General features: G+C 43.2%; 1 protein-coding gene across 3 annotated transcripts in view; it reads left to right on the top strand.

Annotated features, from left to right (window-relative positions):
• Rbp6 (RNA-binding protein 6) overlaps positions 1–17,096 on the top strand; it is a 279,810-nt gene that overhangs the window by 148,599 nt on the left and 114,115 nt on the right. For 2 of the 3 annotated variants that reach the window (XM_011298954.1, XM_011298953.1), the window contains exon 5: positions 1,128–1,169. In XM_011298954.1, coding sequence (XP_011297256.1) covers positions 1,128–1,169 — 42 coding nt within the window. Of the gene's footprint in view, positions 1–1,127; positions 1,170–15,398; positions 15,525–17,096 lie in introns of those variants that run through there. The other variant, XM_011298956.1, reaches the window with a different exon arrangement.

Raw genomic sequence — 17,096 nt, 5'->3', positions numbered from 1 at the left:
GGGGGGGGATCGATCATATATCGAGGGGTGTGGCAATAAACACGGCATCATTTTCGTGTATTGGTGTACGATAGAGTTGCCGTAGGGGATGGGTGATGTTAGGATGAACGACCGGCACGGAAGCAGAAAGATTACCATAAATCATCCCCGAGATCGGAGTCGATTGGCGGGTGGAGGTGGGGCCGAGGTTTGCCGACAGGTACGAGCTGGCAGTGCCCAAGTATTGATGAGCCAAAAGAGCCAAGTGGAATAAAATAATACTGGATAACAACAATAAATTAAAAAATAATTAAAAAAATATCCCCGATAAAATACATGGCAGGACTTTGAGGGTGAGGATTTCTTACACCCACAAGTGCCGTTAAGAGGATTTAATCGAAAATGCGTGAAATTATACCCCAATGACTGACTGCATCACACGAGTACTCGGGGATAAAACTCCTGGGGCCAATTAAATTTCTCGATAGCTTTGTGATATATCTGGTAAGTTTTCCCGGGGTCCGCTGGGAGGACTAGTATGATGTGTGTTGGGGGAGAAGTTTTCTACGGAAACGTATGGAGGCGCTTCGGGGAATTGCTGACTTCGAGAAAAAAAAAATGTTTTGAATTTCATTCTTTTTTTCTGAGGTTTTTGGGTTCTAGTTTTGATATTCGGTTGATTTCCAGGTCTAGGGGAGATAAGTTCGGTGATGGATGGAGATGAACTGGGGGGCAGTCGATGTCTAGGGAAATTTCCCAAAGTTTCTGGAAACTTTCGGTTTTTAATTCAATAAGAAAAGGGCACGAATGTCTCGCTCTTGAGGCTTCACTGGAAATTGTTATTGCAAGACGAAAATTAAAAGAATATATTTTAGATAATTATTTTGATTGAAATTTTTGTTTATATTAATTATACAATTTTTTTTGTTCGTCATTTTTCACAGTTTTATGGTATTGAAATTATTGCTTGCATTTATCCCCGGAAATAAATATAAAATAATATAAAATATATAGTATATGTATATTATGGATGGGAAAAATAATGACAAATAAAAAATAAAATTGTGAAATTTTGATTTTAGTTTAAATTTTGTTGATTTAAAAATTTGATTCGAGTGAATAATTTTTTGGATTTATTTCTGTTACAGATCGACCCGAAAGTAGCATTTCCTAGGAGAACACATCCAAAGGTGAGTAACAATGACCAAAAAATCATGACAATGCACTAGCTAATGGCCCCCGGACGACAAAAGAAATTATGTACAAGCAAACCTCGTTATCGCACTTTGTATTCCTAGATAGAATTTCCGGTAACCCGGAAACGCACAGACGTGACATACCACGTGTCCCGAATTCCAAAATTAATAATGTCCTGCATTTAACTGGGGAATTTCACACACACGCCTTGTCGTGACGTGATTCAACTGGGAAATGGAAGGGGTAGAGAAAAAAAAAAAATTCCAGCCTCATTAAACACAACAGATTTAATTCAGCATTCTCCGTCGTAGACCCTCAATATTGCCTGAAAAATAGGCAATTACGAGATATTTCTGGCGGCATTTCCAGCATTTTCAATTGAATGAAAAATAATTTTTCACCGACAGAAAATCTGGGATTTAATTCTGGGGGAGAAAAATAAATAAATTGGTAGAAAGAAAAGTACATTTGGCGTATTCCCATAGCCCGAGATATTTATGCCGAGAATTTCGCATCGATCTCGAGCCTCAGCTCCCAGAAGTGCTTTTAAATACATCACCAGATGCACGTGATCAATAAATAAACAGACAATAGCTTAAAAAATTGAATGAGCCATTAATCACTCGAGTCCAGTCGGTTGTAGGGCGCCTCACATATTGTCGGTCCTCTGCAATTTTCATAAAATAGCGCACCAGCGACGACTGGATGGCCCTATGAGACTCGTCTCTGAAAAAGTAATACGGAATTGCAATGGTAAAAAATGAGAAACGGCGAAAAAATACACAGCAAGGTAGATAGCGCCGGGAGGAACTTTTTTCTGCCTCGATGAATGTGACTCTAACATCAACCTCATCTTCTCTCTTCCATCGTTGCGATTTACACGCGAGGATAACTTCCAAGACTGCCACGAAGACTGGGAAAAATTTTTTTAATTAAGACGATCTCTATTTTTATCCCCCCCCTCTCTTGCCACCCCACTGTTTGAAAATTATTTCTAATGGGGAATTCTTGCGCGTACTAATTATTCGGCATTCCGTGAGATGAAAAATTTTCCAGCTAGAAATTATTCCGGGCAGAAGAGAAAATAATCATTTTCTCATTTAGAATTTTTTCCATTTTTTTTTCTCACAATTTTTCTGGACGAAAAAAAAAGAGAAATTCCTGAAATATCTCGGTCTCTTCCATTTCGTCATTCCCATTCCACTCTAACTTTATTATATTCCTCGCTAGAACAGAAACAAATTACGAAAAGAAACTCGACCATTTTTTATAAGAGAAAAACTCAAAAACTTCACAACTCGGAGGGTACGTAAAAAAGATGAGAGAGAGAAGAAAAAAAAAAATTATCGCCAGTGGCGTTCCAACTTCTTCAGTTTGGTGCGTCACGTGAGACCGTATAATACCCACTTGTTACTGAGCACGGCGTACATACATACGAGACATTATTCAGAGACCCCTTCTCGTGTGCTCGAAAAAGAGAGGGTGAAAAAAAAAAAACGAGGATGAGAAGAGAGAGAGAAAAAAAAAATTGCACGTCTCACGTAACGAGCTGCCGGTTCCCCAAGGGTTGTTTCCAGTGTATACCTCAAGCTCCTCCATACCCTCCCCGCCCCCTTCCCCTCCACCCCTTCTCTACCTTAACCCCTTTTCGACCCACCGCCCAACTCCCACAGGTAGTGGAGGATCGGTTACTTTTTGTTTTTTCATTCTCCCACACCTACGGCATCCCCATCTTCGCATGATTTGTTTTCATTTCACTGGAGCGAGATCCGATAGCCAAGTGCTTCCGGTTTTATTTTCTCATGTCCATTGGACACTTGAGGCGAGTGAGGTTCACTCGTGTTATTAGAACAAGCGAGAGGAGCTCAAAAAACAAAAAAAAATTACGATAACTCTGTTTTTACGGTAGTTCTATCTTATTTAACCGATAGAGGTAGTACAAATTGTATCAGCTGAGAGGTTGTAACAGTGTATCATAAAATGGAGATGGACATTTATATCGAATCGAATCGAAACTCTCGATAGTTGAAGCCTAAAATCAGTCACACTCATTTCTCACCGTTGGACGACTCTTGGATTCTGAAATTCCGAGGACAATAATCATTTCACTTAAATTATTCCAGTTGACCTCGTGAAATGTCAGGGGTAATTTTTAGAGAGTATAATCTTTCTGATTAATAATCTGGGACGGAGGACACGTTTATTTTCTCGTAATCTAAAAAATCCACCGATAGCTCCGATGAGAAAAAACAACTAGACGGTTGATTCTTGATAAACTATATGGTAGCGGTTCGTCACTCGGTTGAGTCCACAGGGAGAAGTCAACGATCCGTGGTACGCTTGGTAGACTTCTGGTCGACAGTGAAACACTCCCAGGAGAATGACATCACTCCATGAGAACCAAAGTTGAGTTGAGAAAGAGCTCTATCTCCACATACACTGGATGGTGGTATTTTTCTTGGTGGTACATGCCTCAAAGTGTTAACCACCCTGGCACTTTTCACCTTATCCGAGAAAATTGACTCTCTGGAGTCTTTCACCACCAACAAGACATTTTGCACTGACACTAGAGTAGATGTGCTTCTCCCATACCAACGAAATCATCGCTCAAAAATCCACTACACCATCCACAATTTAACTTTTAACTTGTCCGACCAGACACGACATTTTCCCCTAGATCATCCAGCCCGAACAAACTAAAACCCCTACCACTAGGTCATCACGAGCTTTTAAAGCAACGATTCCGCCTATTAATTTCGACTGGTAAGTGTTATCGTCGTCCCAGCCGATTAAGCATCCCCCAAATAACCCATCCACAAAGCGACCACAATAACCTCACCAATAATTTTCACCCCAACCCCAGAACCGAGGAGAATGCCACCCGACTGAAACCAAAAGCTTGATGTACGCAAGTGTGACAGGATTGATAGGACAATAAATCGAAGCTTAAACCTTCACGACTTTCTCCATCAACCCCTGAAATTCACTGTGAGCTATTAAACAACTTTTACTCAGGAATTAATTATCCGAGGTGACTCCAATGATTCAAGCAGTAAAGAAAAAAAAATATATCACCGCAAGCTCGATGACTCATTGAGATAAAGTCGGGATAGGACAAAGTACCGATGAGGGGGGAATGAGGATGAATGCAAACCGTTGCCACCGGAAGTCCCAGATATGTTGCTACATTGAGATAAGCCAAAGCTCTTCGCGGGTGTGTGATGGAACGGCACCCATAAAGCTCACGATGGGGTGGTGGCTCCGCCATCATGCAGCATCAAAATGGCTGATTTCACTGGAGGGGAATGTGTTGGTTGCACATCCTGACGCGATGGAAAACCAATACTCGGGGGTTATCTGATGAGATATTCGTGGCTCTTTTTTTTTTGTGGCTAGAGCTTTTTTTCTCCCTCGGGTTTATGAGATAGAATGAGGGTGATTCGGTATGTTGAGGTCTCAATGAAGTTTGAAGACGATAGGCACCAGTGGAAATTTTCATCGTCGTCCGATTTAATGTCGAAAAAAAAAACTCGAAAAAGCTCAAAAAGCTCTCAGCCGAGATATTCAGCAAGCACAAGGTTGTGAAATACTCCTTGATGCCTCTCGTTAGCCAAATGATGCATCTGGCGGTGAAAATCCTTATGATTGCCAGTAAAATCTCGGAGCCCTTAAAAGCTCTTGGAAAATAATCTGCATCCCTCGGCATTTTCTTCCAGAAAAAACTCACCTCGGCATTAGAACCATTAGGAGGTTTCGAAATGGAGGACCCCCCCCCCCTCCTATATCACAGCAAAACAATGGGCCACCCCTCTACCCACCCCTTTTATTTTCGTCGGGACACGAACCGTCTTTCAAAAGCTTTTCATCTTTTCCATACGAGCTCTACTCTTTTTTCCTCCACTCTTTTTTCACTCCTCGTTTTTTCTTTATCATCGCATTGAAGGCTGAGCTTGCTGGGTCCAGAGTAAAGCGAGAATGCAAAAAGTAAAGTGAAAAAACACCAGTCGACTGATGCGTGTCACATCCTCGTATGTGTGTCTGCAACCGTTGCATCACGATGAATGGATCTTGGTAATTGCACATTTAATATTTCAGGGGTGAGCTTTTTTTTTTCAGCTTTGACAGATGGGCCCTTGAAAAAAATTGCAGCGCACGGTATTCTATGGACAGTGGAGGGATGGAAGAGGGGGATGAGCTTTTCTCTGATGTAGAGAGGGATGAAAATCATCATTTGCCCCATGGCCGCTTGTCGAAATTCACCGAAAGCTCGGTGCTTTTTTTCCATTTTCCGAGCCCCAGCAGATTTTCTACGGGTCTTGCAGTTTGGGGACGGCTTCCGGCAGCTTCAGGCGAATATTCACACCCCCGTTGTGCACCCTCCGGCTACTTCAGAGTCATTTCAGTCGTTACGAGGGAGAATAAACGTGAGACGAGGGCTTTACGTATTTTTGTTTCATTTTGGGGAGGTGGGGACTGAAATTTTCCTCAACTAGTGCGTGGTAAGGGCTTTTTCGGATATTCGGCAAAGTTGTGAGGTCTCTCTGGTCGTCGGGCTGAAACCGATACCGTGGACAGATTAGTCAGTTGATTCTTTTCTTTTTCAAAGCTCCCGGCTGTTTCGAGAAAGCTGATAGCACTGAGAAGCTTTCTGGTTGGATACCGATGTCTTATCAGACAGAGTTTGAATGGTCTTAAAGTTCCACGAGGTTTTTGGACCGTCTCTCGGATGCATTCATGGGGATTAAGGGGAGATGAGCGTCTAGGGGTGAGTCCTAATCATCCCCGAGGACTTTAGAAGGAATTCTTATTGTTATTGTTTCCTCAATATTGACGGGAGTTAATGGACTTTCCAGTGCGCTGTGAAATCAGAATTCTTCGAGCTACATTCAGAGATAATTCACCATCAATTTCCCTACCTTCGCCATTGAATTCTCGAATTATCCACTTGAAGTGTGACTCAACGATTGTAGAGACCATTTGAGCTTTCCATTCTGAGTGGCAAGCCCCTTGGGCGAGCGACAAAAGCCACCGACCTTCCCAATCTCAATCCCAAATTGACAATAAAAAATGTTCAATTAACCTTCCAAGTGCTTGGTTCTTTTTCGGGAGACCGCCCTCGGAGAGGGTGCACGAGGGTGAGGATGGAGAAAAGCCAAAAGAGAATCCGCGTGAAGTTGGAAGCAATCGAGAAGGTTTAATCCCACTCGATTGCCCATTCCTTTACTACCACCCATCCCTTCCATTCCTCCCATCCCTCCCATTTCCCTCATCCCTCCCATCTCCCTCATCCCTACAACCTCAGTACACACACAGACATTCCACCATTGCCACCCACCTCCTTCTCCCACCACCACCCATCTTCTCCCTTTTTCTTTCTTCAACACTCGATCGTTCTAGTGTTCAAGACTTACCTCAGTCTCTCCCCTCCGCTCATTCGCTTCCTTCGACGAGCCACTTTTCTTTCCGGTTGAAGAAGAAGACGGTGAGTGCTTCACTCCTTCAACGCTCCAACAAAAAAGGTAGAAAACCCCTTTTGTTCGCTTCCACCTACCTATAGGATTTCCAACATATCCAGACACAAAAGACTACTGTGGTATCCCATGGATAGAGTGAGTGAGAGAGAGAGATTACCTCGTAAATATTCTAACGTCCAATTTTATCGGTGAGAAAAATTTTTAGAAAAGGGATTTATATCATCGCTCGAGATGGTGCTGTATTGGATTTGAAAAATTTTCAATTTTTACACCCATGATTGATGGTTATACCTAGAAATATAGAAAAATCGTTGATTCACCGTGAATTTGTTCTCGGCCAAGAGTCGATTGCCGATTGGTCTGTCCTATTTATCACGTCATTTGCGATGGGGTGAATTTTATTTAAAATTTCCACGCAGTGGGTGTAATTTTGGGGTACTATACCGCGAGCAACAATTTCACTCGTACGCCCCGGAAAATTTTCACGTTTGAGGCTTTACCCTCCCCGAAAACCATCAGAAACCCTTCCACTGAACTCCCACTCAACCCCAAATATTAACGTACGTAAAAGCGTAGGGGGTGGGAGGAGTATAAGCATGTTAGAGGCTTCCAGGGATCGGTAGCACAGCCGTATTCACTACAGCAGCTTGCGGTTTGGCAACCACTGAGCCGCTCTGGTCTGTATTTCTCTCTGATGTATGAGAGATCCATCATCCCAAAAACCTCCGGTCGTCATGTGTCTTTGTTCTCCCCACAGAATTCTCCTCAAAAATTTTCGAACAACCCCCAAACAATCGCAACAAATTGCCCCTAAAATCGACTCCCCAATAGCCACCACTAAATTCCAAAGAAAAATCGAATAAAAATTTGGTAAATTAAATATTCGAAAAAAAAAATGGAATTACCGGGTAATTCGAATAAAACAGAATTTTGTTCTAAAAAATGTTCTCATTTCTTATTGGGAAATAGTGGAATAGTAAAAGTATCCAATATCCGGTGGTTCGTACAGTCGGTGCTATAAATTTGTGATGCACGTGAATACAGTAACTTCTCGATTAAATCGTATTCACCCTAGTACCCGTAGGGATAATCGCTTTTGGCTCTCTCGATATGCGAATAGGCCAGAGGTCTTTTAACCCACCCCTATCATACCAGCCAACCCCACTCAATCCCCTCCTCGTATTATGCCGCACTTCTCTAATCAGTAATTAGGATCGTTCTTGGCCGAACGCACCTAATACTCCTCGTCGTGCCCCAGCTGGGGTGAGGGCAAATGAATTCTATAGATTTTCTCCACTCGTGTTATGTCTAGATCCAAGTGATTTCCACCGATTTCACTAGCCGATTAAAATCCCACCACCGATACACCCCAACGTCTGATCCCAAAGGCCATTTCTACTTGATAACATTTCTAATCGCAGCTACCGCTCGATTCACTCGGTTTTAACCCCAACCGATGCACGTGTCCTGGTTCCAGGATCATGTGGAGATGAGGATATCTGATATACTGGTCCTTGATGTGGTTGGAATTGAGAGAAATTTTTTCTGAGCCAGAGAAGAAAAAAAGACATGTGACCTACGATCACCTAGAATTGGACACTCGTTTTTACGGTTGAAGGGAGTAGAAAAATTGGGGAAGAAGGAGCAGAAGAAAAATAAAACAAGTGGAAAGATTCGCGACTTCTGCTTCTGATATCGCAATCGAGATTTTCAAATCATGCGACAGAGTGGAAAAAAAATGGCGCGAATCCCTCGTAAACTTTAAAGCCATAATGAAGACACATTAGAGGCCCCTTCGCTCCTCCGCCCACTTGTTAAATGTCTCAACTTCAAGAACCTTCAACTCGCTCCAAAACTGTACAATGCATCACCAAAAATGTTTCAAGGGAACATAACCTGTCACCCTGCTCCACCCGGAGTCCCTGACCTACCCATTCAACTTGAAACACGTGCTGGAGGGGGTGTCGGTAGATCCAGTCTGTTATAACATTCTGGGGAGGTATGTAGCATAATGCCAGGCAATAATTTCACCGGTGGAAATAAATTCTCAAATAATAATTTTACCCAGAGTCCCGCTACCGTATGTAGCTAACGTACCTAACTGGCCACGATTTATCATTTCCACATTCACGCTCTCCACCCCCATTTTTCCACCCTCACCCATCCTCACCATCCTCACCATCCCCACCATCCTCACCATCCTCTTCATCCTCTTCATCCTCTTCATCCTCTTCATCGTTTTCCGCCACTCATTCGATGGCAGCAGCGCCATCTCGGCGAAATGAAGCCTCGACGTCATAAAACCGTAAGGGAAAATTCAACGATAGAGACTCGAATTTTTTTTTGCCACTGGTGAAGTTCGGGTGGATGCACCCTCCACGGGGATCTGGGGAATAGAGAATGTGATTGGGTTGAGTCTCATTGTTTCTGAAGAGAGAGAAGAGGCAACCCTGAGAGCGAGCAGAGGTTATGTTTTACTTATGCAGCAGAAGAGATACTTTGGCATCATTTTTTTCCTCTGGTTCTACCACTTTTTTTTTCTTCGTTTCCCTCATTTTAGACTTTTCTTTTTTTTTTCAAACTCCCTCGATTCCCGAAGAACTGTGTGAATAGGAGGAATTTTAAAGTCGAGTGCACATTTCACCTTCAAACGTACCCGACGAGACAATGGATTCCTCTTTTCTTTTTGATTGCGAGAGGGTGAGACTTTTCTCGAGTGAAAGTTATTGTTCTCGAGCCGATGACTGCTCGATGTTGACGTAAAAGAGGTTTGAGACAGGCATTTCACGATCGGAAGTTGCTTTATTCGGAATTTATTCGCGAGAGCAATGAGATACTGATGGATTCCACTCGTTTTATTTCACATCATTGATATGCGTATCACCAATAATCAAAACAAGATGAAAATTCGTATCAACAAAAGTAACAAATAAAAATTGTTTAAATCCCGTAAATAGTCTGAGTATCGCAATTTCCCTATAAAACCGATGAAATTGAATTTTTGCCTTGTCTCTTTTTCCCATACTTCACATGACTCGATTCTCCTCGTAGAAGAGTGCACGGAACAAATCGCATAATAGATAAAAACTATAAAATCCGTCAGTGGCAAAAAAGCGTGCCATTACCTCCCTCTCCCGACTCAGATAAATCTCGAAAAAAAAAAAAGAGAAGACGAGTGAAAGGAGACATAAAAGACATTTAGGGTCAAACTGATCGCTTTTCATTATTAAATTGCTGCCCTTTACCCATTTGTCCTTGGGAGGGAAGTAGACACTGTAGAATGCCCCAGTGGTATTTCCAAGTGAAGGAAAAAAAAAATAAAAATAAAAATAGGGTGGAAAAATAAGAGAAACTTCAAAGGACAACAGCTCACTCCCACGAGAGTCTCAGTTTCCTCTTCTGAGTTCTGCGGTTGTATTTTCCTCGTTCCCTTTCCTCCGGCCTCGGGTTGCCACCACTAAACCAGTATTACGTATTCATTTGTGATTTTCCGGAAGGTGAAACTCTATATATGAGAAGTAGAAGCACCCAGTGGGGTTAAGAGGATAGTGAAGGGAAAATAAGATTCCGATTTTGCTGGCATTTAATTGAGAGTGGAGGAGGGGAATGGAGCTGATGGGAGGAGGCGAATGAAATTTCCCGTGGGGTGAAAAGGGATCAGCCCGGAGAGGCATAAAAGTTTCACGATTCCGAGTGGTAGAATTGAATGTGCATACAATAAAGTCAGAGTTGGAAGGTGAACGAAATGAGAGGGTGAATTTTCGGATTTGTAAATAGGAGGAAAAATGTAGAGAAAACAGAGAGCCAAGGAGGGATCATGGAACCAATGAAACAAGATGTGTACTCCAAACTGGACAGCTGACATTTCCGCATGTATACATAGTGGACTATTCGGAAAGGCCATACTATACGATGGCCAAGCTGTACTTGTCGTGAGTTACCGACAAACGTGGGAGATAGGAGGACGGTTAATTGCGGTTTGCCACAGACAAAATGCGAATGCCACTGCAACGGACAAACCCCAGTGGTCGTTTGGGTGGAAAAGTGGGTGGTAGAGTGGAGGAATTGAGGATAGTACATAAGGTTTGCCAGTAGATAGGAAAGGGATACTTCAACCTAACAGTCGTACAGATCGAAAACTTTTGGTGACTCCACCACCTCCACTGACTCATCCCTTCATCCCTTCATCCACTCCTCTTGTACTTTATTTTTCCACTTCCCTTCTCACCTACCACCGTGTAACTGCGCTCTCAACTTCTTGTTGAAAGATAAACAAACTCTATCCAAGGAGAATGGAGGCGGTAAAATCTCAAGAACCGGGCAATGGACGCTGCGGGCTAATTCTCACGAGAAATTTACGTGTTCGGGTTTAAAGAAGTAAACGGGTGCTCACAGAGGGGCTAGGATTTTACGTTCACTGCAAGAGGGAGTTAGTTTGAAAACGATGTTTGCCTCGATGTTACCAGTTTCACTGAGGTTTGAGTTTCCAGTGCCGCTTGACCAAAGCTATGGGGCTGTCCCCTCAAACATTTCGCAAGATTCTACACTTGTCTTTGCTTAAAGAAAATACCCAAGTTTTACCGTAGTGCAGTCCGACAATCTTCACCATCTTTTGTTTTCCTCTGAAGTAAGACCATGGAAATTTCATGATTGCAGTTGACAGTCTGCTAAATACCAGGCTCCAAATACTTGCCGACAATCTTGAGATATTCAACTCAACAATGGAGAAAAGTTATCCAAGTATTTCACTTGTTGTTTACATTGAATGTGAAAAGTGACAGCTCTCGTTCTGACAGCTGACAAGTGCTTTTGGTTGTATCTCTTGACGACTATATCCACAAATTATTTCATCCCGAAGAAATAAACAATACGAAGAATCAACGAGGCATTGCCAATCAACGTCCGATTATCGTTTGTCCACTGGAAAAGTAAAAAATAAAAGAGACTTGCCCACTTGGTTGAGTTTTTCTCATTGACTTCCGGTCGAAGGAATCCGTTGCTTCACGGTTGACTGCTCACCAGATATCGCAACCTGTCTGGTGCAGTTGATGGCCGTTGCTCTCGAACATTGTGGTATGGATTATTGCGAATGATAGTGCAATTCTCTCTTGCCGTTATCCAAAATGAATCAGTATTTTGTTTTTGAGGCTCATCCGAATTGTTTCAATCGGCGAATTAAATGGCGAACAAACAGCAGTCCAACAATTTTTCAACCGAATTGAGGTATATGGGATTCTGGATTCAGTGGTGTTGGTGAGATCGGCTGATTTACGCTCGATTTCACAAGGGAAAAGCTCTCCTGACTCAAATAATTCCCGGGATATCGACGCTCTTCGATTTTCGGGATTCGACTATTGGAATTTCTTTCATAATACTGCATTCATCATCAACCATTCACTTGTCAGTAACCACATAATTCCATTCTTCCACATTGTCATCGTTATCTGGAGAATTAATGGTTGCCCACAGCCTCAAGAATTATTTTCCCGGGAAGGCCTAATCTCCAACGGAGCAATCAGGTATGACAAGAGGATGACTGAAGTGTGACGGTGATAACACCAATGGTCAGATGTTCGGTCATACGTATTCGGCCAAGATTAGGAAGACGAATGCTCCAATGAGCTGATTTTCACATTAGCTTCACACCAGTGACTGTCTCATGTTTCAATGGAAGAATTCTAATAACGGAGAGTTCATTATTGAAGAGATTGCCACTGGATTCATCCGCGATGAATATTGCAGATGGGATTCAATGAGGAAATGGAGTTAATACCTCGCATGGGATGAATGGGATGGCAGGTCGATGTGACCCGGTAAAAACTGCAATCGATGGTGATGAGGGAATTCATTAGCAGAAAAAGCCAGTCATCCTGCCGCAAGATAATTAGAAGCCAATATCTCAGTGGGTGACAATAAAAGTGTTTTCTTCTGGAAAATTCAAGGTGTATATCAGTGGTATTGGGATGAGGTTGCGTTATGGCAATCTAAGTTGGCATGTTTAGTCAGACAGGACTGGAATGGGTTATCCCAGACCCCTCTTCAACCCAACGTTCACCTTAGTCCCCTCTTACTCGTACACTAGTACACGGAGGGCTCTGATAGCTGGCTGAGTCAACACACTGGTGTTTGCTATGGCATCGCCACGAATCCCGTGCATCTCTCTCGCAGACCTTGCAAAAGAGAAAACCCTATCGTCTCATCCGGTCTGATATGCTCTCAAATGCTGAAGGGAGATGGACGTCTATGTACGCATCGAGAATGTGGAGAAAGGGTTTTGGTGGTCTCAAGTGAAATGAGACAAGCGTTTGCGCATGTGTCCACCAGTAGTCATGGTTTTGCTGACATCGGGACAAGATATTGCACGAGGTATGCCAGGACATCTGCTCCTTAATGTTGACCTCAAACTTATCCACCACCTTCTTCATCGATCTGAGGTACTGGATTTTCATCTACACCAGTGTAGCTTGATGCGGACGGAAATCCATCAAGAAAAATCCCATAAATCTGGAGAGATGTGCTTCATCAAAACGCACGCTTGTCAACCCCATTCCTCATTTAATTCTCGTTTCATCTTCACCAGTACACCACATCACAATGAATCCTACCAGAAACTTTTGCGCAGGACCTTGGCGGTGATGCACAGTCACAACCAACCCTTTCCACCCCTCGTTCATCCACCAGTCCAACTTGACTGACTAACCCCTTCCGTGAAATTGAATTACAATAAGCAAAGTAAAGTTAGGATGATCCGTGGCATTGTGCACGATGCCACCTCACAGCCGGATATCCACTCACCCCTGTCCGTCTTTCGTACTTCTCCAGATCCAACACACACCTTCAACTTTCCCCTAACCTACCCCTCGCCCAGAGGCACCCTCTGTTACTCTAACTTCATCCTCCATCTCCGTCGTTTTCTTGTCGTTTAACTGTTGGGGGATACTCTATTCGTGAAGAACTTTCCAACTACCGTTGAGCGTAGGAACTAAAAAGAGGGAGACCTGGAGGGGTGTGAGTGCTTGAAGGAGATGAAGAAGAAGACGTGAACGACGGTATTCTTACGCCTTTGTTCAACCCTCCCAAACCCTACATCGCCATCGTCGGGCGGTCGGCGAGGGGAGTAAGGTTGAATTAATTGCCGCGTTTTTGACATCTATTCATTGTTCAAGACGAGGGGATAAAGGAAAAGTTACCTGCACTGACGTAATACCGTGAGGAAAGTAAAGGGGTGAGCCGACTTACCACTTCAAAGGAAATGTTGGTGTTGGGGAGTTTTTGCGGCAAGTTTCACAGCTCGAGATCACGGGCAAATGTTTAACGTATGTTTCAGCGCACTGGTGAATCTAGTCGTTAGTGAGAATTTCTGGTGAAATTATCGTATCGTCTGGGTATTGAAAAGGGTTCGGCTTTCAGAAGCTGACAGTTACCTCGGAATATCCACATTTCTCATACCCCCCACCCTCCCACCAACGACAAACATCCGAATTTATTCGACCCTTATCTGCATAGTCAGCTTGAACTCTCCATCCATGTGGAGCCTTGTTTTCAAGGTTTTCAAAATGGCGGATGATATATTCTAATCCCTGGAAAGTCGCCCGTCGGGTTTTCTCCTTTTTCGTTCGGCCAAAATCATCCCCCTGGGATAATTTAGCATGGGGGCACAACCCCCTTTCGTCACTCGGCATCAGAATGCTTTCTAGTTACAGATGATGAAGAAAGATAGAACAAAGAGAGGTCTCGAGTAATGCCAAGATTATGTAAACGTCGCTTGCGACTAGACGCGCATCTGTTGGGTCGTGTTCGAATTGTTGAACCGAGACATACTGCGGGGGGTTGAAGGCTTGAAAGGGGTTGGAGTTCGCCAAACTGTTGGCATTTGCCTCTAACCCAGGGGTGGGTGTGACAAATCCCCAAACATTCAGTTTACGGGTCCATCATTTCACCATCGAACTCCGATGAGAATTGATTTTCCCCAGATTGCGCAATTCAAAAACTTTTCATCTCACCACCTGAGAATGATTTTAATCTCTCCATTCCCGTAAAAATTCCGAGAATAAATGATTGATTCCGTAAATTCTCTGTAATTCCCGCAATCCAGCGAGAAGAATAATTCGTAGGAAAAACATTTCATCTCCAAGACGTAGACACCTAATGAGATTCGGCAAACGGGCAACTCCTCGAAGCGACACGAGAAAGAGAGTGACGATGTAAAAAAAAAGAAAAAAAAAAGTAAAAGTCGGGGGGGAAAAAAATAGAACCGAGAGTGAGAGGAAAATCTTGCAGCGAGATGGAGAAAATGCTCTTGGATTGTTGGCATCCTCGACGTTTTCTTCACTTTAACCATTTATTTTTCGTTCCACCTCGGGTAAATTTCTCCCTCAACCCCCGGGTGTCACCCTCCGGTGTTGGAAGGGGGGTCGGTATCAGTGGCAGAGCATCTCAGTCGCGTCTAGGAGTCAGACTCCTCCTCGTAATGGCTCTTTGCGCCATGTAATCAGCACGAAGGCGTTAGGTGGCACACACCCCGAGTTACGGGTGATAACAGGGACCCGGTCACTTATACTCGTTCTCTCCCTCTTGTCTACTCCATTCCTCCCAGAATTGTGCAAGTGTTCAAGCGCAATGGAATTTAACTTTCTTGCGGAGAAAATTCAACTGCCAAAGCAAAACTCCATCTCCATCTAATGATTCAGATGGTGAGATATTTTTGAAAAATAAAAGACAAGCGGGAGTAGACGAGGAATAAAAAAATAGCTGACGTGGAAAGAGGTGGTATTTACGGGATTTAATACTCGAGTTAATCCCTCTGGTCGTATCCTCTCCGCAGAAACGGTCTTATTACATGGCCAGTACAAACATATTAAATGGAAGCCAAAGGTACTGTTTTCACCTCAAACCCCATTTCCCCTATTCTCCCATCCGTTTAACCTATCCGTCCCCTCTGATCCTCTTTCACCAACCGCTGACAAAATGCCTCTTGGTTTCATTATGAATATGAAAACAAGACCCCTTTAACCCGATAAAATTTGATACCACCATCGAAATCAATGCAACGAGAAATTTTCGCTCTGCCATGCCCCCACAAATCTCTCATATTCCATTCATAAATGCCAAAAATCCCTGTATCCTTGGGCGATGAATGAAAATAAAAGAAGAAAAAGAAGAATTGAATAAATTGAGGGTGACACAGTGAAAAACACGATCAAGCTATTTTTATCTCACTCCATCCTCATAAACTCTAACCAACTGTTTTTGATAGTTGTGCAAATTAAATAAACGCAACTCAAAATCGATACTGCTCCAGTTAACCACACGATGTAGGATCCACGGATTGAGCAATGGATTTGGTTCGTTAACACGAACGTGTTTCATACCTTTCGTATCCCTCTCAGTTCGCCATTTTGGTTAACGTGACCGGGCGCTAACTCGAGTTAAACGGGATGAATGTCGGTTCGCTAATAGTCGCCTACGAATTGCCATGCCAGGGCTAAAGGCAAGACGCTTTAGCAGTTAGAGGATATTTGCTCTGGATGGCGAGTCACTCTCTCACTCTATCCGAGATGTAGAGGTTGGGGGGTTATATAGCGCACCGAGTACTTAAAGCCAACCGTTGTGGTAAACCTGTAAATTAGTACTAGCCATTTTCACTTGACAAATTGAGTAGAACTAGTCTTTAAGGTCTTTACCAATTTATTTTCGCACTTGAGATTTAATAGAGCTTTCTTTTGTGCCTTGTAATTGCATTATCTGGTGTTACGTAAGTGAATTATAAGGTGATGGTGATGAATGAATCACGAGTGTCACACATTCACCATTGATTTTAATTCGTTCGAGTAATCGGGATGATGAGATGATTCGTGGAAAATCGGTGATGTCACAAATTAGGTCGATTGTCACCGACGGATCTAAAATCCCAGTGGACATTGAAATCCTTTACCTATTCTAACCATTCCAAAAGCAGATCTCCGCTTGTGTCACGTACGTCCTTGTCTCCTCAGCCTCCTGCACCCAGGAGACACGTCGTTACACCGTAGTAAGTACTGCTGGAGGGGGTGGAAGGGGGAGGAAGGGGAAGGGTATATATCGGTATCCATGTACCTGCGGGACACTGGTGGTGGGCTCGATGGTAACGTAGAAGTGGGAAGTGCACGTTCTCCTGGGGAAGTAGTCGACAGAATAGACGTGGATGAGTGGTGGAATGGATGAAGAACCAGGAGGTAGAAAGTACAGTGGATTTGAGGTAGGATTGAGTTGAAGCTCATCAAGGTAATGCAGCTGAGATCATCCCGAGAGCGGATACTGACGCGCTCATGGGAAGATGGTTGACTGAAACGTCATTTAATTGATTGTTGGATCAAAATTCCTTGGAGATGATACCCACTCCTTCGTCCAATGGGAATTCCCTCAGATGAGAGATCAATTTTTTTTTATTTTAATTTCATCTCTCAT

This window comes from Fopius arisanus, unplaced genomic scaffold (assembly GCF_000806365.1).
Source record: "Fopius arisanus strain USDA-PBARC FA_bdor unplaced genomic scaffold, ASM80636v1 scaffold00012, whole genome shotgun sequence".
NCBI lineage: Eukaryota > Metazoa > Arthropoda > Insecta > Hymenoptera > Braconidae > Fopius > Fopius arisanus.
This window is presented reverse-complemented; position numbering and strand designations above follow the sequence as displayed.